Raw genomic sequence first — 27831 nt, forward strand, 5'->3', positions numbered from 1 at the left:
GAGGCAGGAGAATTGCCTGAACCCGGGAGGCGGAGGTTGCGGTGAGCCGAGATCGCGCCATTGCACTCCAGCCTGGGTAACAAGAGCGAAACTCCGTCTCAAAACAAACAAACAAAAAAAAGGGCAGCAGAATACTGGGGACAGATTGGGAGAAGAAAGAGGGCACACACAGAGCACAGCCATAGGTAGGGGCTAAATTAGAGACTTAAGAATCCCCAGTGCTGAGTAGGGGACAAAAGCACCAATTCTACTTCATGCCCTCCTTTTATATCCACAGACTTGAAGCCAGTTTCTGCCTTGAAATCCTCTCCTCTTTCGCTACATCTGTCATGTGACTCTCTCTCTCTCTCTCTCTCTGTGTGTGTGTGTGTGTGTGTGTGTGTGTGTGTGTGTGTGTGATGGGGGTTTGTTCTGCCTCTTTCTTTCTTCAGTTTCTTATCATAGCCAGTTACATAGAAAATGAGAGAGAAAGATAGAGATATGTACACTTCTGCCAAAGTGTAAGGAGACAGGAAAGAAAGGTATTTAGGAGGAAACAGGAAGAACACTCGTGAAGAATACCTGGGAGCAGTTCCCGGTGAGTGTGGAGTAATAGTATTTTTTTCCTTTCATCTTCTGAAGATATCCTGACTACTTAGCATATTTGTATCTCTGTTTCCTAAGTGTATGGCTTTATTTGTAAAGACTGGTAGCATTGCCTTTGGAGGCAATCCTTCATTAAAATATCCTTCTTACGTAGGGAACCCTCTGTTGTTTATTACAAATTAAGCCAGGGAAGTGCTGAATGATTGTCATTTATTCAGCATATTTTTATTGATGAGAGTGCTAGCTGCATGGAGTTCACAGCCAGTTGGGGATGCAGAGGCATAGACAGAAGATGACAGTGCTGAGTGGTATGTGCCTTGAAGAGGGAGGGACAGAAGGAGGGGGGCACAAAGGAGAGCACTTCACCCCTCTTGGGGCTGAGGGAAGGCTTAGAAAGGAAGTGCAATCTCAAGTTGCATACCTCAGGGTGAAAAGGAGTGCGGCATGAAGCAAGAGTGGCTGAAAAACTGAATATGCCAGCCTTGGGGATAAGAAAGCGTGCTTCCCTGTCTGGAGAACTGAGTGGTCCTAAATGGCCAGGCTGAAGACAAGAGATGAGGCTGGAGAATTAAATGGGGGTCAGACCATGAAGAATCTTACGCATCATATTAAAAAGTTTCACGTTTATAATGGAGTGGCCCATTTCACATACGGTTTTTATATTTAGCCCTCTTTGTCTTCTTTTTATCAAAGACATCACAAGTAAGAGGTAGTACCTTTCTGTTTCTCACAAATAGGAACTTCCAAAGGAAGGCATGTGAGAGAAAAGGGTTAACATAGCAGGTGTCTATTCTTAGAAAGGCTTGCTTGCAAAAGTGGTGTGCGGCCAGCTTTTGGGAACTTGCCTGGTAAACAATTTCCTACAATGACATAAAACTTTTCATAGCTGATAACCGTGGTTTGCTGTGTCTAGACTGTACAAACCATGTGGCTTATATGAAAACCTCGTCTCCTTCTGGGACTCTGGAACATTGATAGATGCATGCTAGCCTGGAGGTGCCTGTGTGGCTAGCTTCCCAATAAAAATCTTGGATGCCAAGTCTGTAATAAGCTTTCCTAGATGGAAACATCACACACACATTGCTGCATTTTCGTATCTGGGAGAAGAGTATACTCTGTGTGAACGTTCATGAGAAGGAGAGAATGTAGGGAAGCTAGCAGATAGATCCCTCCAGACTCCACCTATTTTTTTTCCCTTGTGAGCCTCTGTATGTCCTTACTACAACACTGTGATAAGTCAAAGCCATGAGTACAATTGTATGCTAAGGCTCGTGAGTCCTTCCAGTGAATCTCCTAAAATAGGGGAGACCTTTAGGATCCCCTGCATGCATGCTACGAATGTTTACCTAGAACTGGTTATTGAATGAGTGAATAAATTGAGCTATTAAAAGGCAGAAGTATTAGTGTTCATATATATACATATGTGTGTGTGTGTGTGTGTGTGTGTGTGTGTGTGTGTGTGTGTGTGTGATTTTTTTAACCAAAATTTGTTTAGCTGGTTTTATCTCTCACTGTATTTCTCAGATTCTCAAAGTTGGCTCTGAATGACTTTAGACTTTTACTTTCAAATGATAGAGATGTATCAGTTTTGAAGAGAGTCAAAAAAAAAAAAAAAAAAAAAAAAAGAAAGAAAAAAGAAAAGGAAAAAGAAAGAGCTACCAGTTCTAAGGGCAATTTAAAATCAGGAGATCCAGAAAGGATTTAAATAATAACAAGCATCCCAAATTAACTTTTTTCCGTTTCTTTTGTCAGGTGAGGACTTACCTAATTGTGCATTTCCAGGTATACTAAAAGCAACCACATTATTGTATTTGCAGTGCAACACCCTAATACAGACAGCCAATCTAGTTACATTAAAAAATACATTAATATTAATACTTCGGAAATAAGAGTGATGGATTAGATACTGATATGTAATTTATACCGGGAAAATTCTACTCAAGGCTTATCTAAAAGAATTTCTTTTGGAACAATTAAAATAAATTGTTGACTTTTTAATGAGCTTTGGATCCTGCCTGAAGGAACTTAAAACCAACCAGGCAATTCTTGAATTTCTTATGGCTTCGTCTTCATTTTTGAAAATTCCTTAGCGCTCTGTCCTGTCTTACTGAGTTACTGGCGATAGTGTTAACCTGTAGTTCCCCCTTGGACTGGCTTTACCTTTCTTTCCCATCAACTTTGTCTTATCCTGGACTGAGGTACAAATATAAAAATGATGGGTTTCCTGCTCTCTGCTTTCCGTTTGACCTTGTAGTTTTTCAGAGTAGCCTTTTCTGTGACCGAGTGGTAAAGAGCATCGCTTCTTCAGCATGGCTGGGCTTGTTTTCAATCTTTATTTATCTTATTGGAGAGGACTTGTAGTTCATAAACGGACTTTAATATAGAAATTCTCTGGAGTTATTAGTATGCAATGACATGGTGATTTCCCAAAATGCAGTTTACAAGGGTAGTTTTCTTCATAGGCTATTTACATTGGTTTTGCTTCCATTTTATTGCCTTCCCATCCTTAATTTTTCTCTTTTTTCCTTTTTTATTATCATGTGGTCATGTTCCTCCCCCCAGCTGGCCATAAATACTTATTTTAATTCTTATTATATTTGTAGAATGAAGTTTTATGTTTCTCGTTCATAATTTTAAAAGCAAATGAAACATTTTTACTGTATTTCTCTGTTTATAAGGACTTGATGGGAATACTTTTTATTCATGTGAGCCTAGGTTCTTTTTGTTATGTTTGAACAAGGGATTATTTTGTTTATTTGACTTGACTTTGTTCTCCTAGGTCAACAGCTTTCCTGGAAAGTATATTTTAGATTGCTATTATGAGTCTACTTAGAATTAGTTGATTGCCAACAGAAGTTCCGTTCCACCCAAGTGCCGGTTATTTGTGCTGGGCCTTGTGTTTAGAGGCCTCCTTAATGAAGTGACTGTTGTGAGATTAGCTAGTGTTTATGGTATCATTAGTTTTAGAAGAAAAGTTTCTGAAACTTCTGGTAGTAACAATAATAATCTGATAGTCTGATGTTATTTTGTCTCAAAGAGACGTAGTTGGGTGTTCTCTATATTGTGTCATTCTGTCTTTTCTATTTCAGTTTCCCAGAGAGATGGTCCTTCAGAGCCTACACATCTGTTCTGTATTTTAACCCATGGATGAGAATATTCATTCAAGCCAAGAGAGTTAAAACTAAACATCTAGGCTATTGCCTCTACAGACCCAGGTAACTCATCTTTCTTCAGTTATCTTCACAGTTATTTATAAAATTGATATGCTCCCTAAAGCTGTCAAAGTGAGGACATTGACTTTGATAGTAAGATTTTTACATTGTAAACAAAATTTAAACTGCATTTGGGAAAGTTTGCTAAAGAATAATTGGATGTGAACAAATATTTGGCAGTGATAGAAACACACTGCAGTGAGCATGCTAAGTTAATCGCCCCGAGTGGAAATTTGTTTTTTGCCTCAGTGAATCTTAGGTGCTTTGACAGCAATTAGCTCCACTAAATGATCACAGTTTATGTATATCTTCTTTTTACACAATGCATTTGAACTATTAAACCATATAGACATATTTATATTATACATATAGAATGAATATATTTATAAATACATATCTGGTTGATTTATATTTTATGTTTTTTTTTTTTTTTTACTTTAGCATAGATGTTTTCAAGTTTTTTTTGTATGTTTGTTGTTGTTGTTTTGAGGCAGAGTCTCACTCTTGTCACCCAGGCTGGAGTGCAGTGGCGCAATCTTGGTTCACTGCAACCTCCGCTTCCCAGGTTCATGCGATTCTCCTGTCTCAGCCTCCCAAGTAACTGGGATTACAGGGTGCACCACCATGCCTGGCTAATTTTTGTATTTTTACTAGAGATAAGGTTTCACCATGTTGGCAAGGCTGGTCTCGAACTCCTGACTTCAAGTGATCCACCTGCCTTGGCCTCCCAAAGTGTTAGAATTGCAGGTGTGAGCCATTGTGCCTGGCCAGCCACCAGACCTGGCATTTAAGTTTATATTTATGTATTATAAAGCCCATTTTGTCCAATCATGCATGCCATCAGAATGGTCATTTTCTTGGTGTGGTTTCTGGATAGTGGTTCATTTACACACCAAACATTTATCAGATTTTTCTGTGAGTCTGAGATTAGAGGAAAAGAAGTTATTATTCAAAAAAGATCCTTGCACATGCATGTTTATAGCAACTCAATTCACAATTGCAAAATTATGGAATGAACCCAAAGGCCCATCAATCAACAAATGAATAAGGAAACTATGGTGTATATATATGTATATGCATATGTGTGTGTGTGTGTGTGTGTGTGTGTGTGTGTGTATGTGTGTGTGTATGATGGAATACTACTTAGCAATAAAAAGGAATGAATTAACAGCACTTGCAGTGACCTGGATGAGACTGGAGACTATTATTTCAAGTGAGATAACTCAGGAATGGAAAACCAAACATTGTATGTTCTCACTGATATGTGGGAGCTAAGCTATGAGGACACAAAGGCATACGAATGATTCAATGGACTTTGGAGACTTGTGGGGAAGAGTGGAGGGGGGCAAGGGATAAAAGACAATGTGTGTGGTGCAGTGTATGCTGCTTGGGTGATGGGTGCACCAGGATCTCACAAATCACCACTAAAGAACTTACTCATGTAACCAAACACCACCTGTACCCCAATTACTTATGGACAAATAGAAAAAAGATAGATTAATTATTATTTTGAGGACATTGATATCTATTGGAGAAACATTTAATTTGTGTACATTGCCTATGTATATACCTTTTTGCCTGAACTATTTCATTTGATTTCTGCAGTAACACTGTGGGTTAGGTTATCATCACTGTTTTAGAGATAAGGAAATGTCAAAACTAGAAAATAACTCAGATCTTCTGGCTCTGAATTCTTTATCAAGCCAAATTCAATGCTTCCTCTCCTATACCACATTAACTCTTTATATTTGCATTTGTCATTTTGTCTTACTTTCATGAAAATTCAGTTGCTGTCTTGAGAGGGGCCTTGCAATCACTCATATAGACATTAATACTAAAAAATATAGATCTCTGCATCAGACTCCCTGACCACATACTGATGGATTTCATAAAACTTTACTTTTGATTTCTAATTATGCTGCCCATCATCTTTTGAAAATAAAATATACCAATCCTGAGACTTTCTGTATAAATCAGTCCATTCATTTCCTAATAAATATCAAAGCCCTGTTTCCTTTTCATCAGCCTCATTCTTCTAGGAAGTACCAAGTGTCTCCTGGATCAATCGATATAGCCAATCTTTTCAAATTAAATTTCTCTTAGTGAGTTTGGGGAAAAAATGGTTCAAGCCCATGGAAAATGTGGATTTGTCTCCATTTTCTGAGGGCTTTTTAGTAATTGAATGTAATCTACATAAATTACTTATATCAAGTGATGGCTGCTTCCCATTTGAGTCTATTGTTTATTTACTTTTCAAAGTGATATTCTTAGATATATATTACCAGGAAGTAGTACGTGTAGAGTGAGTATGAGTGTGTGTGTGTGTGTGTGTGTGTGTATTTCCTGAAGAGAAATTTAGGGAGGCTTGAACCTTTGCCAGATTTCATTTGGAGCTCTAATTGGTATCCACAGTATAGAAGGATTTATTCCTTTATGGTGTTATACCTTAGGGCTTTGCCATACTTACTTACATGTAATTTCTCCCACAGGTTCTCTGGTGGCAAAAGTTCTTCATAAAAAATATGTGGAGTTTCCTCCATGTTATCCCACCCCTAATAGGATAACTCCTACTTTTTTTCTTTCATAAAAGTCAGTGTAGCTCTAACGGCTGTATTAGAGCAGATTAAGAACTAGAATTGTGACCAAAGTACAGGCTTTAATAACCTTTTTAAAGGCTATTAAAAATGATTAGATACTCTGTGTACTTGGCCACCTGGCTACCCTAAATGGAAATGAAGGTGCCTCACCAGCACCTTTGCCTCACTGTTTTCATGACTGTGATGTTCTGGAAAACTGAAGAATAGCCCAGTGTTGCTCAGGATACACCTAGTTTCCACTAAGCTGTACGTCCTCACTGGGTGCACCTACCATCTGTGCCTCTAAGAGTGGGTTTTTAAAGCTACTCTATTCGACAGACTTCTGGCACAAGCCACTTCAGAGGGGTTTGCCTTCTCACATATCTTCCTGTGGCGTAGCACCAGTCCCTGGTCCGGTTAGTGTATTTGACATCCACAGTACTAAATCTACAGGGTCTAGAACAGGAAGTTTACTTTTTCTAGACAGACATTAGCAAGAAGTGTAGCAACGCAGTGAGGGCCATGAGTGTGGCATGTGATTAATGGAGTTGTTCATGCTCTCCAGCAATGGGAGGGACTCCCACCCAAGATGAGTACAAATTTGTCTCTGGAGGAGTCTCGATTATAGAAGAAATTATTACTTTGGAAAAGATTGCAAGGTGATTTCTCAGTTCTCTTTCAACTTAAACATTGTGTAAGTCTGTGAGTTAGGATTGGTGTTACCCTGCATTCGTGGGAACCACATGGTCCTTTTAAAATTATTCAGGGATTTCATTTTTAAGGGATACTTTCCATACCCTAACACCCCACCCACCCATCAGACTAGTAATATTTGAACAGTGATTCTTTTGCACACCATGCATGTTATATGTGTCCATTTTTGAATTTTTGCAATGCTGAATTACTTAATCTTTTATTATAGTATGATAATTGGAAGCACAATTTGGATTAACCAAACCTGGATTTGAGTTTAGGTTTTACCATTTACTAGTTGTGGACCTTTGGCTATTACTTGAGTCTTACTCTTCTCCAGTGTGAATTGGGAATTCCTCTGCCACTGAGGTTATTATTATGAGGACTAAACTAAAACAGTGTTTTATCTTAAACATAAAAACAGTCAGCAAGGTTTCTGAAATGTTTGTAAACCGATAGTAGTTGTTATTATACAAATGAGTAAGAGCAAGTGGATGGAATGACCACTATGTGCAAGGCTCTCTTGTAGGCATTGGACATAAGCAAAAAGAAAAAATTCCTGCCCTCATGGAGCTTACATTCTAGTGAGGGGCATGGAAGACAACATATAAATTAAAATGGATGATAAAATATCAGGTAATTATTTATTTTTTGTTATTTCAACTTTTATCTTAGAAATAGGAGGTGCATGTGCAGGTTTATTACATGGGTATGTTGCGTGATGCTGAGGTTTGGGGTATGGATCTTGTCACCCAGCTAGTGAGCACAGTACCCAACAGGGATGATTTCTACCCATGCCCCCATCCCTGCCTCCCTCCACCCCCATCTTGTATTCCTCAGTGTCTGTTGTTCCCATGTTTATGTCCATGTGTGCTCAGTGTTTAGCGCCTACTTATAGATGAGAATATGAGATATTTGTTTTTCTGTTCCTGTGTTAATTCAGTTAAGATTATGATCTCCACTTCATCCATGTCACTGCAAAGGATATGATTTTATTATTTTTTATGGCTGTGTAGTATTCTGTAGTGTATATGCACAACATTTAAAAAAATCCAATCCACCACTGATGGACACCTAGATTGATTCCATGTCTTTGTGATTGTGAATAATGTGGCAATATACAATAAACGTGGCAACTTTGGGGCAAGTCGGTTTCTCTTTACAAAGGCCACTGCAAAGGTCCACCTGAGTACTTTCATGACATAATGGCTGGCTTCTATCAGAGTGAGCAATTCAAGAGAGCAAAGTAGAACTTGCAACCTTTTAGAACCCATCTTCAAAAGTGACAGACCATCACTTTTGCCATGCCACAGGCCAGCCTAGATTTAGTGTGGGAGGACACCACACATAGGCATTAATACCAGGAGAAAATAAAAACCACTAGGAGACATCTTGGATGGTGGGTAGCACAGTGAGTTATGCAATAATTTTGTGAGAAGATGGTTCCAGAAGGAAGGGACTGTAAGTGCAAAGACAGGAATCAAAGGCTAGTCTAGCTAGAACACAGAAAACAGATCAAGGTAGATAGGGCAGACCAGGTAGGGCCTGAAACAACAAGACAAGAAGAGGTGACTGTATTGAGAATGGAATGACTTGAGCAGAGGAGTGTACTTGGCCTATGTTTTTAAAAGATTATTCTAGCTGTTGAGTAGAGAACTGGTTTCATGAGACAAGAAGAAAGGAGGGAAGTTGCAGTAGGATAGATAGCATTACTTTATTCTAGGGTAGAAATGAGCTAGAGCTAAGGTGGTAATGGTGGAAGGGATGAAAAGTGTCTGGATTACAGGTATGTTGTGAAGATAGAGCCAGTAAGACCGCCAATGGATTGGATATGGGGTGGAGACAAAATGAGGAGTCAAGAAGGCTTTCTAAGTTTCTATCCTGAACAAAATCTTGGGAATGATAGGGGAGGTGCAAGTGTAGAGGTTAGGAGGAATGGTGGATGGAGTTCTCATCGTGTCGCACTGGACATACTAAGTTTGGGAGGTCTACTTGACATCCGCATCTCTACCTATCAATATTATACTAACCAGAAAATTCTCAATCCTGCCTAATTACATGTTGTAAAGAATAATTAAGGATTAGAATTATTTTATAATACCACTAAACCAGGTAAACTCTTATAACTTTAAAGAAATAATTATGATTGAGTACTACAATATAGTTATGACTTACAATTGTGGGCTCATTTTTCTGTGTTGATAAAAGTTCAGAACTGTAGTTTTCTTTACTTATAGTCTGTTTTTTCAAACTTAAACTTTAGAATACTATATTTGATATTGGCCAAAGTATTTTGAAGGAATGTTTTAAGTGTGAAAATTAAAGTCAATAAAAGTTTGAATTTCTGCCGGTTGTTCTGATCAAACCATTCACCTAAAATGCTGTATTAAGTTATGCTCTATACTTCTGCAGCACAAAGCCTTGAAAGGCACTGAGTATTTCTTCTATTTCTCTTGATAGAGAAGCATTCTATTTTCCTCATAAAAATTGTAAAATGAACAAAAATTTATACAATGCAGAATTAGATATGGGGGAAAAGTCAAATAACTAAAAGTCCCTTTTACCATTTGTCATTCATTCTGTGCTTATAGCAATCTGTAATATTCCCCAAAGGAGAACCTCTGTTAGAAGTTTAATAAATATCTTTCCAGTTTGTTGTTTTCTACGCAGTTTTATGTATGTATATGTGCACACACATGCATGCACACATAGCTTTTTTTAAACATAAAATTATGTACAACTTGTTATTTTCTTTTTTTTTTTTTTTTGAGACGGAGTTTCGCTCTTGTTACCCAGGCTGGAGTACAATGGCGCGATCTCAGCTCACCGCAACCTCCGCCTCCTGGGTTCAGGCAATTCTGCCTCAGCCTCCTGAGTAGCTGGGATTACAGACACGTGCCACCATGCCCAGCTAAGTTTTTGTAGTTTTTAGTAGAGACGGGGTTTCACCATGTTGACCAGGATGGTCTCGATCTGTTGACCTCGTGATCCACCCGCCTCGGCCTCCCAAAGTGCTGGGATTACAGGCTTGAGCCACCGCGCCCGGCCCAACAACTTGTTATTTTCACTTACAGTTATATCTTGGAGACTTTCATCAGTGTTAAATATATTGCATAGCACTATGATTTATTTAACTTTTTTTTTTTTTTTTTTTTTTTAAGACGGAGTTTCTCTCTTATTACCCAGGCTGGAGTGCAATGGCGCGATCTTGGCTCACCACAACCTCCGCCTCCCAGGTTCAGGCAATTCTCCTGCCTCAGCCTCCTGAGTAGCTGGGATTACAGGCACGCACCACCATGCCCAGCTAATTTTTTTGTATTTTTAGTAGAGACGGGGTTTCACCATGTTAACCAGGATGGTCTCGATCTCTTGACCTCGTGATCCACCCGCCTCGGCCTCCCACAGTGCTGGGATTACAGGCTTGAGCCACCGCGCCCGGCCTATTTAACTATTTTCTTATTGATGTACATTTAGAGTTTACAGTGCTTTGAGCATTCTCAAACCAAGTATTATTCTAGCATTTTTCTCTCTATGATGATTTAAGCCAATGTTTAAAAGCCCATTTCTAAGAATTTTCTATAACAGATGCACATAGTTTCAACCGTATTCGGAGAACCTGAAGTTCTTTAGGGCTTTTCTCACCTATGCTTTGTTCTCTTTGAGTTTATGGATATATACATACATACATTTTTCCTTTATGTTCTAGAGCATCTTTGCCATTACTAAAACAATGGACCTTGAAAACAGGCTTCTCAATCAATAAAGTAGAAAATGTGCTTTTGGTAATTTAAAATGGTACATGAATGTGTGTTTCTGAGCATTGCAGTTAGAGATAATTGTTTTGGGACTAGGAGAAGTAGTTTCTCCAGTGTCAATGATAATCTGAGTAAGAGGGCTATGCATATTAACCAGAAACTTCGATAAGGGAACAATTTCATAATTTTTTTTTAAAGAAAATTATCCTAGTTTATATGTCTAAGTGAACATTTGTGTGGGCTGATTTTCCTGTTGCTCTCATGAAGTTTCCTTACAAAAGCAACATTTCTAAGTAGTAAAAGGCAAGAAATTTCACTTAGGTATAAAGTTTGCTAATTTACCAGCTGGATGACTCGATGAATCTTTCTTAATAATTATGTATCTCTGGAGCATACAGTCTTGCTAAAGAATATTGTCTTATGTACTTTAAAATGATAATCTGACTTGATTATGTTCTTTCTTCTTTCTTTCCAGAAAGTATCTTTATGTCACATCTTCTTTCAAAGGAGCATTTAAAAATGAAGTTCAAAAGGCAGAAGAAGCAGTAAAGATTGGTATGCAATTACCTGCAGCCTACATCATTGTTGTTCAGTCATTCGGCAAATGTTAATTGTGCACTTATTCTGAGACATACATTGCTCTAGGCATTGTAGGAGCTACTACAATTAATTAAATGTAGTTTCTGTCCCTATGGAACATCATAGCACATTCTTTCCATATCTGAGTTTGTTTACTCATGATATTATTTATGATTTTAAATATGATCCTGAACACACTTCAAACTAGATTGCTATTTGTTAGAAACCTTGTTTGTCTGTCTGGGCATAGTGACTCACACCTATAATTCCAGTACTTTGGAAGGCTGAGATGGGAGAATCACATGAGGCCAGGAGTTCAAGATTAGACTGGGCAACATAGTGAGACCATGCCTGTATTTAAAAATAAAATAAAGTAAGAAATTCTGCGTGTCATAACACCGTGTTAGGTGTTTTAGATCCCTGCACTGCATTCGCTTTAAGAAGGACGTTCTACATATTCACTCCTCCTACTGCAGGAACAAAGCTACTCTTACCCAGTTATCTGGGGGTGAGTAGTAGCTCTACATCCATATTTTGTGGATTTTAAAACATTTCCTGTCAGCTAAAAATTCACTTATGACTTTTGACTTTATGTATGTATATTTGTGTCCTATATATTGTCATGCCAAAATGAAAGCCTAGTAGAAAAAAGATTTAAAATTTGTAAATGTTATAAGAGGAACGTAGAGTTCTCTGAGATCATGGTCTGTATGCCATTTTCACTGGTCATGCTATATGCATGGAAAATACTTAGAATTGCTTGAAATAATTTTGCTGTAATATAACTATCTGGCTTCCACTTCCAGCTGAATTTGTATTGAAAGAAGCACAAATGAAAGTAAACCAGTGTGACAGAACCTCTTTGTCTTCTGCCAAGGTAAGACATGTAAAGAGAGTAGTCTTATTAAAAGGCAAATCGTGCCATTTGCTTTTTCCTCTGCATAGCTGTCTCTTACCATCTACTCCCTCAACTTTTAAGCACAGATAAGCTCAGAAGATTAAGTTGATTTTAACTCAGGTAAACAGAATAGATGAGTGCAGTGAAAGGAGAGGAAAGTCAGCAAGTGGAGGCAAGGCTGAGGTGGAGAGAAAAGATGAACAGAACATGGGGTGAATTTGAAACCGTGGGGAAGAACATCACAACCAATTTCTTTAAAACGGAAAGGAAAGTAACAGGAGAAAGGGAAAAAATAATGAAAAGCCAGTAGAAAAAAGAACTAGCCTATCAAGTTTCCTTGAAAATAGCTATTCAAATTATAGCTTCCTGTGGACCCAAATAAATGGGGACAGCAAGGAAATGTGTAATAACCAATCCTTCTTTTTAATGCTTGGGATTATATACTGTAATTATGAGTATTAATAACAAAGCTTCCAGCTTACAAAGCTCTTTTATTATGAGTTGCTCCACACAGTTCATAAACATTCTTTGTAATCCTTACAATATGCCCATAAGTAAGATAAGTTACGAAGAACTATTATTAATTGTAATGCATTGCAACCAAGAGAAAAAATATTGCTGTAAGACATGTATTGTAAGTTTGCTAACTTTTACCAAAAATATGCTATGAAGCTTTAAACAATGGTGAATCATTAAGCAACATATTTATTTGCTTACATACAAAGGGATAATTAGGAATATGGAGGCAGATGCTTTACTTCACCTTCTCTTCATCCTCTTCTGCAGACCGAATATATTAATCCTTTCAATGATTTGCCATTTAACTTTCCAGGACCAAGGCTGTGTCTGATAAAGACCTTTCCTATCTAAGGTCCTGAGTAAGGGATGACATCAGAGTAGCCCATGGTAATGCCCCAAAGCTAATTCTGTCCATGGCCTGTCCCAAATTCTCCTAGTTTTTTCTTTTCATTTTTTTAAGTTAAAGGTAAATGTATCTTATTTTTATTGATTATTAATTTTTTAATAGTTTAAGCTTTTAAAAATTTTGTTTCTAAGAAATCATTTCCCTTTGCTTTATGTGTTTGAGAGTCAAGAGAAAGACTCATGGGTCAGGTCCTTCTTCCTTTTTTGCCTTCTGCTGTTTCTTCTCCCTGCCTCTGCTCTGTGATCTAAGGGCACTGTCAGGCAGGGTGGGGAAGTCTTTGACCAATGTTCTTTGTTCCTCTGAGGCTCTTTGGTTTCTTTAAGGCAGAGAAGAGAGCAAAGCAGAATGACCTAAACTTTTAACCTCTTAAATTCTTCAGGGCAGATGAATTTTAAATGGAATACTTGCCAACCATTTCCATTTTCTTTTACTTGAAAGGCAGTGAAAATAGTGTTCCGTCAGTGTTATATTATACCTCAAAACAGATGCCCACCTTTCACCTCAGGTGGGTGAAGCATGTTAAGAGGCTATTCTTATGCCAAGAACAATAATGAATTCTTCTTCTTCTGCTTGATTAGAGGGAGCACACTAGATTTAGAGTAGCGAATGAGTTGATATATCAAATTAAAACAGTTAATAAGAAAGACAACTGGGCATGGGGTATCTTATAAAGGGAAAGTTTGAGAAATATTAGAGGTATCCAGAATTCAATGTGAAGGAGATTTCTGTTGGCTACTAACAACATTTCTCAATTATTGTTGTTTTTTCTTTCCTGCAAGAACATTCAGTGGTCACATAATTGAGCATTTATTGTTCTCACAGACGAAAGTCAGAGCTTGGGTATGCTAAATAACTCACCCAAGTTTTCTCGTAGTTTTTGTCAAAGTCTTTGTGCCATTATAGAGAATAAAGTTTCTTTCTCTAAAAGGAAGAGAGGATATCTGAATATGTACAAAAGAGAATAGTGGGCTACGATTTGGTTTATCTTTTAAGGTGTTGGAACTGAATGATTTATCAAGTATTGAGAATCTGCTATGGTAGAATTGCATTAGGTAATGTGGGCTATCATTACTGTTGAAACATTTGGATAACAGGATAGTATCAACTTGCTTTTGGTTAATTCAGTGGTGTTATGTTCTCTCCCAACCAATGTACTTCTCCAGGATGTGTTACAGAGAGCTTTGGAAGATGCAAAAGCAAAACAAAAGAATCTTAAAGAGAAACAAAGGTAGGACATAAGGTTTTCTGTTTGCAGGGATCCTCTGTACTATGTTAAAACAAATTCTAGTTTCTAAGGAGGTAGATTTAGTGTTTACCGTGACAATTTTTTTTTCAGTTTGTGACGTCTTATAATTTAAAACCTAATACAGTCAAGGTCCCCCAACCAAGATAAGCAATATAAAACATTGATAAAGTATATATTTGCATGTACACATACGTGTCTACATAATAAAAATTCTGAAAAAAATGAAAAATTAGTTCAGCATTTAATTGTTTGGGATAGATGAAGATGTCTGCATGAGGAAGGGATCAGCTGATAACTCACTTTCCCTTTGTGTCATTTGCCATTTAAATTCTAGAGAGTTGGTTCCAGTTTCCTCCCTTTGTCTAGTACCTTAAAAATTTAAGATAGGAAATAATGTTTCACATGAATGTATTGCTTATATATCATTAAAAAAGTAAGGCTATGTTAACAAAATGAAATATTTTATTTACATTTGTAAGATTAACTTGCTCTCCAACTCAAATGCTAACCAAGTTAAACTGAAAATAATCACTGCTGCCCGCATAAGATCAGACTTTAAAAGTTATTATATCTTTGTGAAACTATTCTTAAGGGAAGTATGATTTGTTTTTAACATTATTTTTGGTGAACCATGCACTGACATTCAACCATAACTTTCCTCAAAACTTAAATTTTAAATGTCAATTTTGCATTTATCAAAATAAATAAATTTGAAATGTTACTTCTACATCTACCAGAAAAAATTTAAATAAATGTCATAGAAATTTTAATTGAAAAATGAAGCTCTCTCTAAGGTCTTTAGAAGTAAAAACCTTGTTGAAACAAGTTCACTGTGTGAGATAGTTCATACAGTGAAATGTATGAAAAATGACCAATCAGCATTTTATTAATAATAATGCCAGTTGCCATGAACTTGTTTTAATAGGAAATGCTGCTTTTTTTTTTTTTTTAATTCAAGAATAGCTGGGCAAGGTGGCTCATGCCTGTAATCCCAGCACTTTGGGAGGCCGAGGCAGGCAGATCATGAGGCCAGGAGATTGAGACCATCCTGGCCAACATGGTGAAACCGCATCTCTACTAAAATACAAAAAAAATTTAGCCAGGCATGGTGGCACACGCCTGTAGTCCCAGCTACTCAGGAGGCTGAGGCAGGGGAATCGCTTGAACCCAGGTAGTGGAGGCTGCAGTGAGCTGAGATCATGCCACTGCACTCCAGCCTGGTGACAGAGCAAGATTCTGTCTCAAAAAAAAAAAAAAAAAAAAAAAACAAAAAACTGAAGAATGTCAATATATCATTTAATATTATAGAGTGATTATGTCCTATCATATCCTGTAATAACTTATTTACATACCCCTTATACTCTTGTTGAAGAGTTGAGATCTCATTACTGAGTAGTGATTTTTGAGAAAAAGTTTGATTTACATATGTTTAACCTTAGATATACATGCATTTAATAAATATATAGTATATTAACTCATGTCTTATGTTTTCTCTATATCATATCTATATGGAAGGACTGATAGAACTTTATCATTCTTTAATGATAGATGCATTTAATTAGTTACTGGTAAGTGTATTATGTCAATTGTAATAGCACCTGGTCATGAGCTTGAAAACAAAAGGCCAAGTTTATGGAGGGAGGGGAGCTACAGGGTGAGTGCAGGAGAATTATGTTTGGTGTCATTCTTGGCTGGGTAAAGAAAATAACAATTGTTACATACCTAACCTGTTTCAGGCTTATATTTAACATTTTTTTTTTAGTTCTTATGACATCACAAGTGGCTAGGTAGGTATTACTCCCATTTTTCAAATGAGACAGAAAGTTTAAGAGGCACATCCATGGTCACATGGTTATTACAAAGACAGGCTTGTATTTGAAAACAGGTCTGCCTCTCATATCCAGGCATTTTCATAGCTCCTAGCAGCCTCTGATACCATAGATGTTTATATCACAGCTCCTTACCATAGCTGTTTTTATCACATTTTGGTATTTCTCAATTTCTGTTTTATACTTTTAATAGAAAACTCGCACAAAACATAATATAGAAGGTCAGTGAGAAAAACAGGAGCTCATATCTGTTGCCCTTGTAAACTCGCTTTATTATAATAACTATTATTTACCTTGTATTTTGGAAAAGGTTAGAGAGAAAGCCAGGGACTATCTTTTGGCACATTCCAATCTATGTAGGATACCTGGAGACTTGAGAACATGCTGAAATTTAGGAATCACAACTGATGTTAGAAATACCTAAATTTAAAATAACCAAGTCATCATTTTTTTAAACAAATGCTGCAATGTACCTATAAGACCAGTTAATATTTCAGAACCCTTTTGGCATTTTCTAGTTCTTGTAAATTTAAATTTGCAGACTTGTTTTTGAATCAGTAAATGCCTTTGTTTGACTGACATAGTTACTGGCATCATGTTTATGCAGAATACTTGGCTATGCAGAGATAACTGAGTGTGCCCACCAGGTTTGGCAAAGTATCTGGATATATGCCTTTGACGTTAACCTTTTAGATTAATTATTAGCCATTTCATAAACTATATATGTTTATTTAATAAACAACTTTTTAAACTTTCTAAATATAACTCTAGAGAATTGAAGAAAGCAAGAACACTCTCCCTGTTCTATGGAGTGAACATAGAAAACCGAAGCCAAGCTGGAATGTTCATTTACAGTAATAACCGTTTGATCAAAATGCACGAAAAAGTGGGCCCGCAGTTGAAACTGAAGTCCCTGTAAGTATGTTTTTCGCTCTCACAGATATAAGCAGAGAAAGGGAGGTTGCAGTAAGATTCTGTCTGTGGAGTGAGATGAATGACTAATCACAATGGGAGCAAGTGTCACAGTCTCTGTTCACCCTTCCTGTCGATGTGCAGGCATTTATGTGCCTCATTTATAATATCAGTGAGTCTGCATGCATGCTGTGTGGAAAAATCACACTGTGGGAAATTTTTTCAATGCATTTATTGAACAACTTGGTGTGGGGCCTTTCCTTGTGCCACCGCTTTGGGTTAAATTTTTGATGCTTTACCAATTTAAATATAATACAAGCATATTAAATAAATTTTAGAAGAGAAAGAAAAGAAAAATCCATAGTCTTGTAAAGCAACCCTATTAACATTTTGTGAAGCCCCCATATGCATGAGTTCTTGCCAGTTTCCTGCATGGTCATGTTATTAAAACTCGCTAGCCCCTTTGGATTTTAGAGTAATACATTTTCATGCTTTCCCAATGGTCTGAAATTTCTCAAGCTGCTTTCATCAATGATGTAGAGTCCTGAAGAGACACACAGAAAAGGACAGGGTCAGACAAGGTAATCATGACCAGTATAATGGGTCAGGGGAGCATTTACTATCTTGCTCTAGCACTCTCAAGGAATTGGTAATTCATTCATTGTTTATTTAACAAGCACCTATAGTGCAGCAGCATATGCCAGGCACTATACCAAGCTCTGCTGATAAATGGTCCAGACCTACTACCTTTTGCTAAGGAATGTATTGTACAGTGAATGGGACAAGCATATAAATGCAATCTGGATTAGTTGGCCTAAATCCCAGTGCACTTGGAGTAGAACTGTTTGCCATGGTCTTCCAGTGGTCTGATCTCTGATTGGCTGTGGGATCTCACCCCCTACTTATGCCCTACACTCTCTGCATTGCCTGCTTCTCACACCTCCTAAGCTAATTCCTGTATTAAGACCTTGGGACGTGCTATTTCCTCAGCCTTGAACCTTCTGTCCTCAGATTTTCTTACTGCTGGCCTTAACATGCCATTCAGCCATGAGCCTGAAGTAATCTCCACAGGAACATCTTCCTTGACTGTCTAATTAAAACTGGCCCCTCCCCTTATCCCCTCCACCTATCACTCTTCACTTATCACAGCACCTACATTATGTTCCTCATACCACTTATCACCATCTGAAATGATCTTGTATATTTTTATTACATAGAAGAGAAACTTCAAAGCTAGGGGAACCTGTATTTCTGGTTCTCACTATATTGCTAGCTCTTGGATAGGGCCAGGTAGTGAGCTTGAATGAATGAATGAATTAATATTACGTTAGAGTTGAGCATCAGTGCAAAAAGAGCATTCAGGAGGGTCAGTAAAGCAAACTGGGGAAGTCAATTCAGACCTCCTAGAAGAATGATGCCCAAATTTAGACTTACAGAATGAATAGTGAAAGGAAAGCAGAGTGGAAGAGGGAAGTGGTAACAACGTGTGTCTGCAAAGGGTGGTGGGGAGCCCTAAAGGCTTAGACAATTGTATGCTCTTTCAGAAAGCAGGTTATGTCACCAAGCAGATTTACAGTGAGATACTCATTACCCTCTGGCACAAGCCCACTCTGTGATTCCTTAGTAGAATTCACTGAGCACCCCACGGACCTCTGCAATGAGGAGGAGAAATCCAATCTGATAGATGAAATGCAGACAAAGAAAGTGGTTCTCTGGCCACTGTCATTTAGAAGATTATGCTAGTTTATTGCAGTAAGGCACCATGGCTTTTAATGTCAAAGGACTTGCCTTCCCACCCACCCTCACGCTCCATGTAAGGTGATAGGTTTGTAAAAAGTCATATTAACTCAGTCACATTGTGCTAGAGTGATTTTTTATTATGGGACTAAACACATTGGGATCACCACAGATTTACCATAACATAATTAGATAAATTGTTAAACTTTGACATGGTCTGGACCAATGGAATGAATTTACTTTTGGAAAAAAAAAGTTTTCAAATGACCAGAATATATTTGATTTGTTTTTCTTTAGCCAGAATTACAAAATGTAAATATGCATATATTTTCTCAGACTTGGTGCAGGCGTGGTTGGAATTGTTAATATACCCTTGGAGATAATGGAACCATCCCACAATAAACAGGAATTTCTCAATGTCCGAGAGTATAATCATCTATTAAAAGTCATGGGACAGTACGTGGTCCAGTACTGTAAGGACACCGGCATCAGTGAGTATTCAATCAATCGTCATAGTAGAAGATACTTAAAGAGGGATTAATTTTTGTAATTTCTTTAAGCTGACATGATTACCTGAATTCAGATTACCAGCAACTGAAAGCCCTGAAAGAGAGCTCCTACTTTAAAACATAAGAGGAGTGAGAAGGGAGCCCATTTCAGAATCTTTCCCAGACTATCACATGAAAAACAAAGCAGCAGATTAGAAATTGCAAGGGGAGGACCATCAGCAGAGTGAAGTAGCAGACCGTGGGGGAAGGCAGCAGATTATTGCTCCAAACAGACTGGGAAACCCTGCCCTGGGCACTGGGACTTCACTGTGTTGAGAGCACACAGTTCCACGTAGACCTTAGTAGCTCTTATAACGTTGTTATGTCATACCATGGAGCAAAAACTACTGATCCTGGATAATTGTAGATATGTTAAACTTTGTTTTGTATAGTTAAAAATTATTTTGTATGTTAATTCCAGAAAAATTTCAATTAAAAATGTCTAAAATAGCTGTGTCTGGAAAGTTAAAAAGATAAACTTCAGTTATCTGGAAAATGTGATTCCTTTAGATCACCTTACTCCCCAGAGACACCTGAACAATGAGAGGGTGTGTTGATTATTAATTAAACTTCTTTTTGTTTTTCAACTTATATTTTAGAATCAAGGTGTACATGTGCAAGATTGTTACAGAGGTATATTGTGTGATGCTGAGGTTTGGGATATGACCACACTTGTCACCCTGGTATTGAGCATAGTATCTAATAGGTAGTTTTTCAGCCCTTGTTTCCCTTCCTCTCCCTTTTTGTATTCCTCCGTGTCTGTTGTTCCCATGTTTATGTCCATGCTTACCCAATGTTTAGCTCCCACTATAAGTGATAACATGTAGTATTTGGTTTTTTTTTTTCTGCATTAGTTCACTTAGGATAATAGCCTTTAGCTGCATCCATGTTGCTGCAAAGGACACAATTCCATTCTTTTTTATGGTTGTGTAGTATTCCATGGTATATGTGTTCCACATATTTTTTTTTTTAATCCAGTCCACTGTTGATGGGCACCTGCATTGATTCCATGTCTTTGCTATTGGAAATAACACTCCAGTGAACATACATGTGGGTGCATGTGTCCTTTTGGCAGAACAACTGATTTTCCTTATTTTCTTTTGAGTATATACCCAGTAATAGGATTGCTGGATTGAATGGTGCTTGAAATCTCAGTTTTTAAAGAAATCTCCAAACTGCTTTCCATAGTGGTTAGATGAATTTACATTCCCACCAACAGTGGGTAAGTGTCCCTTTCTCTCCACAGCCTGGCCAACATCTGCTTTTTAAAAAGTTTTTAACAAAACTATTCTGATTGGTATAAGACAGTATCTCATTGTGGTTTTGATTTGCATTTCTCTGGTGATTTGTGATGTGGAACTTTTTTTGTGTGTTTGTTGGCCACAAGTGTATCTTCTTCTGAGAAGTGTCTGTTCGTGTCCTTTGCTCACTTTTTAATGGGGTTGTTTTTTGCTTGTTGATTTAAGTTCCTTTGTCAGAGGCATAGTTTGTGAATATTTTCACCCATTATATTGGTTGTCTGTAAATAAACTTTTTCAGTTATGCAGACATACAGCTCCATTTATGTCAAGAAATAGGATATCATATATTCAATGATTTGGTTGAAGTATGTATAATTCGTGCACATTATATGTCTCTACCCTTGAGACAACTTAAAATCTTCACTTGAAGTTGTAACTTTAAAATATTTTCTTTTCATTTGTATCCATCCTGCTGTACCTAAAACTTTCTCACCAGCAAAACAGGAAAAAGTGTAGGAACTCAGCAGGAAATTATGAAAGAGGGAACGAAGTGGAGGGGACAGATTTCTTGCCAAAGCTGGGTTTTCATGTCATGGTCTAAAATATACTCAGTGTGTTCTGTGCACCAGTATTATCAGCATCACCTGGAACTTGTCAAGATGTTTCACAGGTGGTAGTGTGTTCTTCCATTGGGAGGCTGATTCTCTCTCTTTTAATGATATTAGCAGTTGCTGATCAATGCTCAGATTCCTTAGGAGTTCAAAAAAATGTATTTTCTTCATCAGCTCTAATACTTCTGTAAGAGAAAAATGTCTTTCATGGACTACTTGGTTACTCATGTTGGTATTTTTACTGTTTAACAGAAGCAATTGAACTCCATATTGCTAAAAAAAATGGCTTTGCATAAAAGCTTGATGTGAAAAGAATGAGACAATTAAAAGATTAAAATATGGCCGGGCGCGGTGGCTCAAGCCTGTAATCTCAGCCCTTTGGGAGGCCGAGGCGGGTGGATCACGAGGTCAAGAGATCGAGACCATCCTGGTCAACATGGTGAAACCCCGTCTCTACTAAAACTACAAAAAATTAGCTGGGCATGGTGGTGCGTGCCTGTAATCCCAGCTACTCAGGAGGCTGAGGCAGGAGAATTGCCTGAACCCAGGAGGCGGAGGTTGCGGTGAGCCGAGATCGCGCCATTGCACTCCAGCCTGGGTAACGTGAGTGAAACTCCGTCTCAAAAAAAAAAAAAAAAAAAAAAAAGATTAAAATATGATATAGACATTTTGCCTAATTAATTTATATGACATAAATATATACTCTGTTTAAAATCATTACTTCATGTCAGCTCCCAGCAAATAAAACGATGGTTCAGGAGTTCATCAAATTGACTGTTGGGAAAAAAAAAAAAACACATTCTTAGATTTGATTCATTTACGTTGCTTTCAGCTGGGAATTGAAATTATTACCATTGACAGCACTTATGCTTCCTTTTCTTTCTGACTGTACCTGTATTATCATGATAATGACATTTTTTACATCTACAATGAAGTTTTTTGCTAAAATATCTCAGAGGATCTCACCCATATTGCAAATAAAATACTAAAAAGACTAGAACCCTTGTTCTTTCCAGAATTTAATAAAATTTGATTCTTCTAGTTTGATTTCTGTCTGCCATACCTAAAGGAAGGTGTCAGAACTCTCCTCATCAGTCTGCTTAAAAAGAATAAGTTATATTTAATGACTCTGAATTTAAAACTGCAATCAGAAATCTAATATACAACATGAGGACTGTAAGTAATACAATTGTACTGTGTATGGGAGTTTATAGTTTGATAAATGGTTCATTTCCCTGTAATAAAGCACATCACAATACCTCTTTGAAGTTACATGCTGAGATTCCTCTTTTAAAAGTGTACATGTAAACTCTGCATTATGGCTTTAACCACAATGGTGAGGAATGTCTTTGAAAATCATGTTTTGAACACTCACTTATGAAGTTCAGAGTTTGCTAAATGGTTCATTTCACGATAAGAGAGCAACTCATAATGCATCTTTGAAGTAAAAAACAAAAGTAATGTATATGGGACTTACACTAAATGAGCACTAAATGAATAGGTTTTAGCTGCTTTGGCCACAAAAACAAGTAAAATGTATAGCTATGTGAGATAGATATATTAATTTGTTTCACTGTAGTAACCCTTTTACTATCTGTATGTATCCTTTAACACATGTTGAGGCTGGGCACGGTGGCTCATGCCTGTAATCCCAGCACTTTGTGAGGCTGAGGTGGGTGGATCACCTGAGGTCAGGAGTTTGAGACCAGCCTGACCAATGTGGTGAAACCCCATCACTACTAAAAGTAGCTGGGCATAGTGGTGGGCACCTGTAGTCCCAGCTACTCGGGAGGCTGAGATAGGAGAATCACTTGAACCTGGGAGGCAGAGGTTGCAGTAGCCGAGATAGCGCCATTGCACTCCAGCCTGGGCGACAGAGTGAGACTCTGTCTCAAAAACAACAACAAAACCCCCCAAAAAACCCCACATACATGTTGTATACTTTAAATAAACACAATAAAGTTTATTTTAAAATATTCCTCTAATCCATGAAAAATAAAATAATGTAGTCAGAATTAAGCATACATTGTACTAATAAAAACCAAATATGAATCTTTAGGCTTTTAGGAACATTAGGTTAGTCAATAGGCTTCATGTATATCTGAGTAAGGAGAGTTCTGGTAGAAAGGTAGTCTAACCCAGGTATTGAGGAGACATAGAGCTGAGTAGGCCCTTGCCCATGATGACACAGAATTCCTTAGGAATATGCTTTAGATTTGATTTTTATGTCTAGTTTTGATTTCCACATTTTAGAGGGAAACTGGAATGTATCCAAAGGAGAGCAATGACAATGACTAAATAAAAATATAACCTGAAAAAAGAAGGTCAAAGTTATTTCTTCCTGAAGAAAGAACCAGAAGAAACATAACTATCCCCAGCGTTATTTTTGAAGATTTGCCATAATGAAAATAAATTAATGAGGCCTCTAGGCTTCTCCCAACTCTAGTCTTCATGCACAGAACGATGTGGTTTCCAGCTGGGAGCCAAAATGCCCGAAGGCATCTCAATATACCAGGGAGTCCACAAATTCCTAAGTCTACCAGTAATTGTCTAAGGGGGTGTTATGCCTCATACATCTATATGCTATAGATTTTCAAATGTATATAGATGTAGTTGTGGGTAGTAAAATATAAAATTACTCAAGGTGTTATTAAATTCATAATTTATTTTTTGTCATGTATTTTCTTAGGTTGGGGGTGGTGGTTCTAAAAGTTTCTTGCAGCATAAGGAGGTCCTCACACTTAAGAAGGTGGGTAACCAGCGATATGGAACTAGAGAAAGTGATGCTACGTGGCCAGGTCAAATGAGGAAGTTGACATTTGGAGTGAATTGGGCCAGTTGCAGGCTACTGGAGTTTTGCAGTAGAGCGTCCTGTGCTTAGAGTGGAGAAGTGAAAACGTTCTGATAGCAGCTGCCACATAACTTTTGCCACTGACTGAACTCATAACACGAGACTAGCACAACCGCACACCACCATACCCTGGAGCCAAGAGAAAGGGAAGGACTGTAGCATCTTCACCACCACTGAATATATCTCGCCTTGCTTTTTTTTCAATTCAAGTAGACCACCTTGGGTGTGATGGTTCTAAAAGAAGTGAAAAACACAGGGATGGCAAATAGGCCTCAGTTATATTGGGGCTCACTTGCACCACACACTAAGTCATCATGGCAATTCTTCCTGATAAGCAGTTGGCCTCCTCGTTCTTCTCAAGAGTGTACCAGGCACCATTACCAACTGATTAGCATTGACATTATCAACTGAAACCAGTTTGCCATCCCGAATCCAGAGCTTTCATTAAGAACAAAGATGATTAAGCGATCACACCCTAGATCAGATGAGGCAGGGCCTGATGCCTGGCTGTTACATTAGCTTTAAATGAGAGGGGTAATGACAAAAAGGACAGTATTCAACAGAGGAGGAAGAGTGATTTAACAGTCCCCTGAGAAAAGGTATCAAATTTCTTTCTCAGGAGTTCTTTAGAATATGATTACAGGTATATAATCATCTATTTAGATGCAGAACCACCTGAAAGTAGGGAACTGATTTAACATTCTCTAGGAATACCATTTTTCTGGTGCTTTGAGTTTATAAACTGTTTCAGGCCTCCTTATTTTGATGGAGACTATCAAAGTTTTGCTGTAGTAGTTTACTATTGAATTTGAGGCTTCTTTCCTGGGCTAATTGATTCCCTGGATGCCATTGTATGTTCTATGAACAGATATGAAACTGACATCTAAGAGGATGTTGCGTTTCTTTTTTTTTTTTTTAATTAGAGTCTCACTCTGCTACCCAGGCTGGCTCACTGCAACCTCCATCTCCTGGGTTCAAACGATTCTCCTGCCTCAGGCTTGTGAGTAGCTGGGATTATAGGTGCCACCACCACGCTGGGCTAATTTTTTGTGTTTTAGTAGAGATGGGGTTTCACCCTGTTGATCAGGCTGGTCTTGAACTCCTGATCTCAAATGATCTGCCCATCTCTGCTTCCTAAAGCGCTGGAATTACAGGTGTGAGCCATCGTGCCCAGCCACATTTCTCTTATTTTTAAGAGGCAAAATGTGTGTCAGCTGCCCTTTTAGTTACTGGTTTTTAGCAAATTTTTAGTAAGCTATTGCAATATTTCTCTTTTTTTTTTTCCAGGTGCTTGGTTTAAAGAGGTTCCTGAAAAATTCATTAGATTAATTTAAACATTAAGAATCTACTGAATGAAGTATTCCATACATAGCTGGCAGTAAATTAATTTTTCAGTTTTTTTTTCTCACAGATACTTCTAAAAATCGAGACTTTAATTCTGTGTTCATTAATCCCAGATTATCCTATTAATTTAATGAGCTTGTTGGTTCTTCATGCAAAAGCCTTAAGATGTGTACTCTTTTATAATTTTGAAAATTAGCTGTGTGCTTTCAGCCATCTAAAAACTGACTTTTTTAGATGTAGTAAACTGAATTTTTTAATCAACCTATCTTGAGGATGTTAAAATAATATGTAATTTTTGAGTTAAGAAATTTGGAGTTATATGCATGGCTCTTTTTGTAGGTGGATAAAAATATTTTGGTTAATGTTTTTTAGAAGAGACATTATTCCACTTTCATTTTATTTCAGACAACGTATTAATGAGGTATTTTGTCAGGAATAGCAGCAGCATTGGTTGAGGGCTTGTTAGGTGCAGGACGCTGAGCTACATGTTGAAGACATGCAAAATTACAAAACACACTTCCTCCTTTGGAAAGGTGCAGTGTTCATGGAGAAGCAACTTGTAGAGAGAGGAAACATACATCACAGCAGCAAACTTAAATTTCTGCAGGGCTCTTTAGTGTTTCTTTTTCCTTTTTTTCATTATGATGAAATACATATAACATGACATTTACCATCTTAACCACTCTTAAGCACCCTTAACGGTAGTTCAGTAACATTAAGTACATTTAAATGCTGTACAACTGTCACCACCATCAATCTCTAAAAGTCTTTTCATCTTGCACAACTAAAACGCTATACCCATGAAACAATAGCTCTCAATTCCCTGTCTTTCCATCCTCTGACTGACTGACAACCACCGTTCTACTTTCTGTCTCTATGATCTTGACTACTCTAAGTACCTCATATAAGTGGAACAATACAGTATTTATCCTTTTGTGACTAGCTTATTTCACTTAGCATAATGTCCTCAATGTTCTTCTATGTTATAGCAGATGTGAAACTCCCTTCATTTTTAAGGCTGAGTAATATTCCATTATACACGCACACACGCGCGCGCACACACACACACGCACACACCCCACCACCACCACCACCACCACCACCACCACCCCCCCATTTTGCTTATCTATTCATCTGTCGATAGACACTTGAGTTGCTTCCATGTTTTGGCTATTGTGAATAATGATACTATGAAAATTGGTATGCACATTTCTCTTCGAGGTCCTGTGTTTTTTGAAAGAAATTTTCAAGTACATAACATTGTTATTAATTATAATCACTATGATGTACAGTAGATGTCTTGATCTTATTTCTTCTGTCTAACTGAAATTGTGTATCCTTTTACCAACATTTCCCCAACCCCCTGCCTCAGCCTCTGGCAACCATTATTCTACTCTGTACTTCTGTGAGTTTGACTTTTTTAGATTCCACATATAAATGAAATATGCAGTATTTGTCTTTCAGTGCCTGGCTTATTTCACTTAATGTTCTCCAGGTTCATTTATGGTTTTGCAAATGACATTTCCTTCTTTTTAAAGGCGAAATAGTATTCCAAGGTATGGGTACCACATGTTCTGTTGATGGACACTTATGTTGATCCCATATCTTAGCTATTTATAAGTCGTGCTGCGGTGAATATGGGTGTGCTGATATCTCTTTAACATACTGATTTCATTTCCTTTGGACAAATACACAGAAGAGGACAAGCTGGATCTTATGGTAGTTATATTTTTAATTTTTGAAGGAAACTCCGTATTATTTTTCATAATGGCTACACTAATTCATATTCTTGCCACCAGTGTGTTACGGTTTGCTTTTATTTGCATCCTTGCCAACACTTACGTGTCATGTCTTTGGTGATAGCCATTCTAACAGGTATGAGGTGATACCTCTCTGTGGTTTTAATTTATATTTTCCTGTTGCTTAGTCATGTTGAGCATTTAAACAATATATACATGTTGGTCACTTATATGTCTTCTTTTGAAAACTGAGACCCTGCTTTAAGTTCTTTTGTGTATTTACCCAGCAGTGGAATTCCCAGATCACATGGTGATTCTGTTTTTAATTTTCTGAGGAACTACTGTATTCTTTTACAGTGGCTACACCATTTTACATTACCACCAACAGTGCACAGGGGTTCCGGTTTCTCCACCTCTTCACCAACACTTGTTATTTTGTGGGTTCTTTTTTTGATGGTGCTATCTTAATGAGTATAAAGTGGTATCTCATTGTAGTTTTGATTTACATTTCCCTAATGATTAGTGATTTTTGGCATCATTTCTTGTGCTT

The 27831-nt window shown here is 37.6% G+C and overlaps 1 protein-coding gene across 1 annotated transcript in view; it reads left to right on the forward strand.

The window, feature by feature from the left end:
- MORC1 (MORC family CW-type zinc finger 1) overlaps window positions 1–27831 on the forward strand; it is a 167758-nt gene that overhangs the window by 55474 nt on the left and 84453 nt on the right. The window contains 6 exon segments of the mRNA XM_032298919.1: window positions 3675–3800; window positions 11297–11376; window positions 12207–12277; window positions 14387–14451; window positions 17070–17213; window positions 19284–19438. Of these exon segments, the coding sequence (XP_032154810.1) occupies window positions 3675–3800; window positions 11297–11376; window positions 12207–12277; window positions 14387–14451; window positions 17070–17213; window positions 19284–19438 (641 nt within the window).

The sequence above is a fragment of the Sapajus apella genome, unplaced genomic scaffold (genome assembly GCF_009761245.1).
Source record: "Sapajus apella isolate SASKATOON/1434 unplaced genomic scaffold, GSC_monkey_1.0 scaffold40, whole genome shotgun sequence".
NCBI lineage: Eukaryota > Metazoa > Chordata > Mammalia > Primates > Cebidae > Sapajus > Sapajus apella.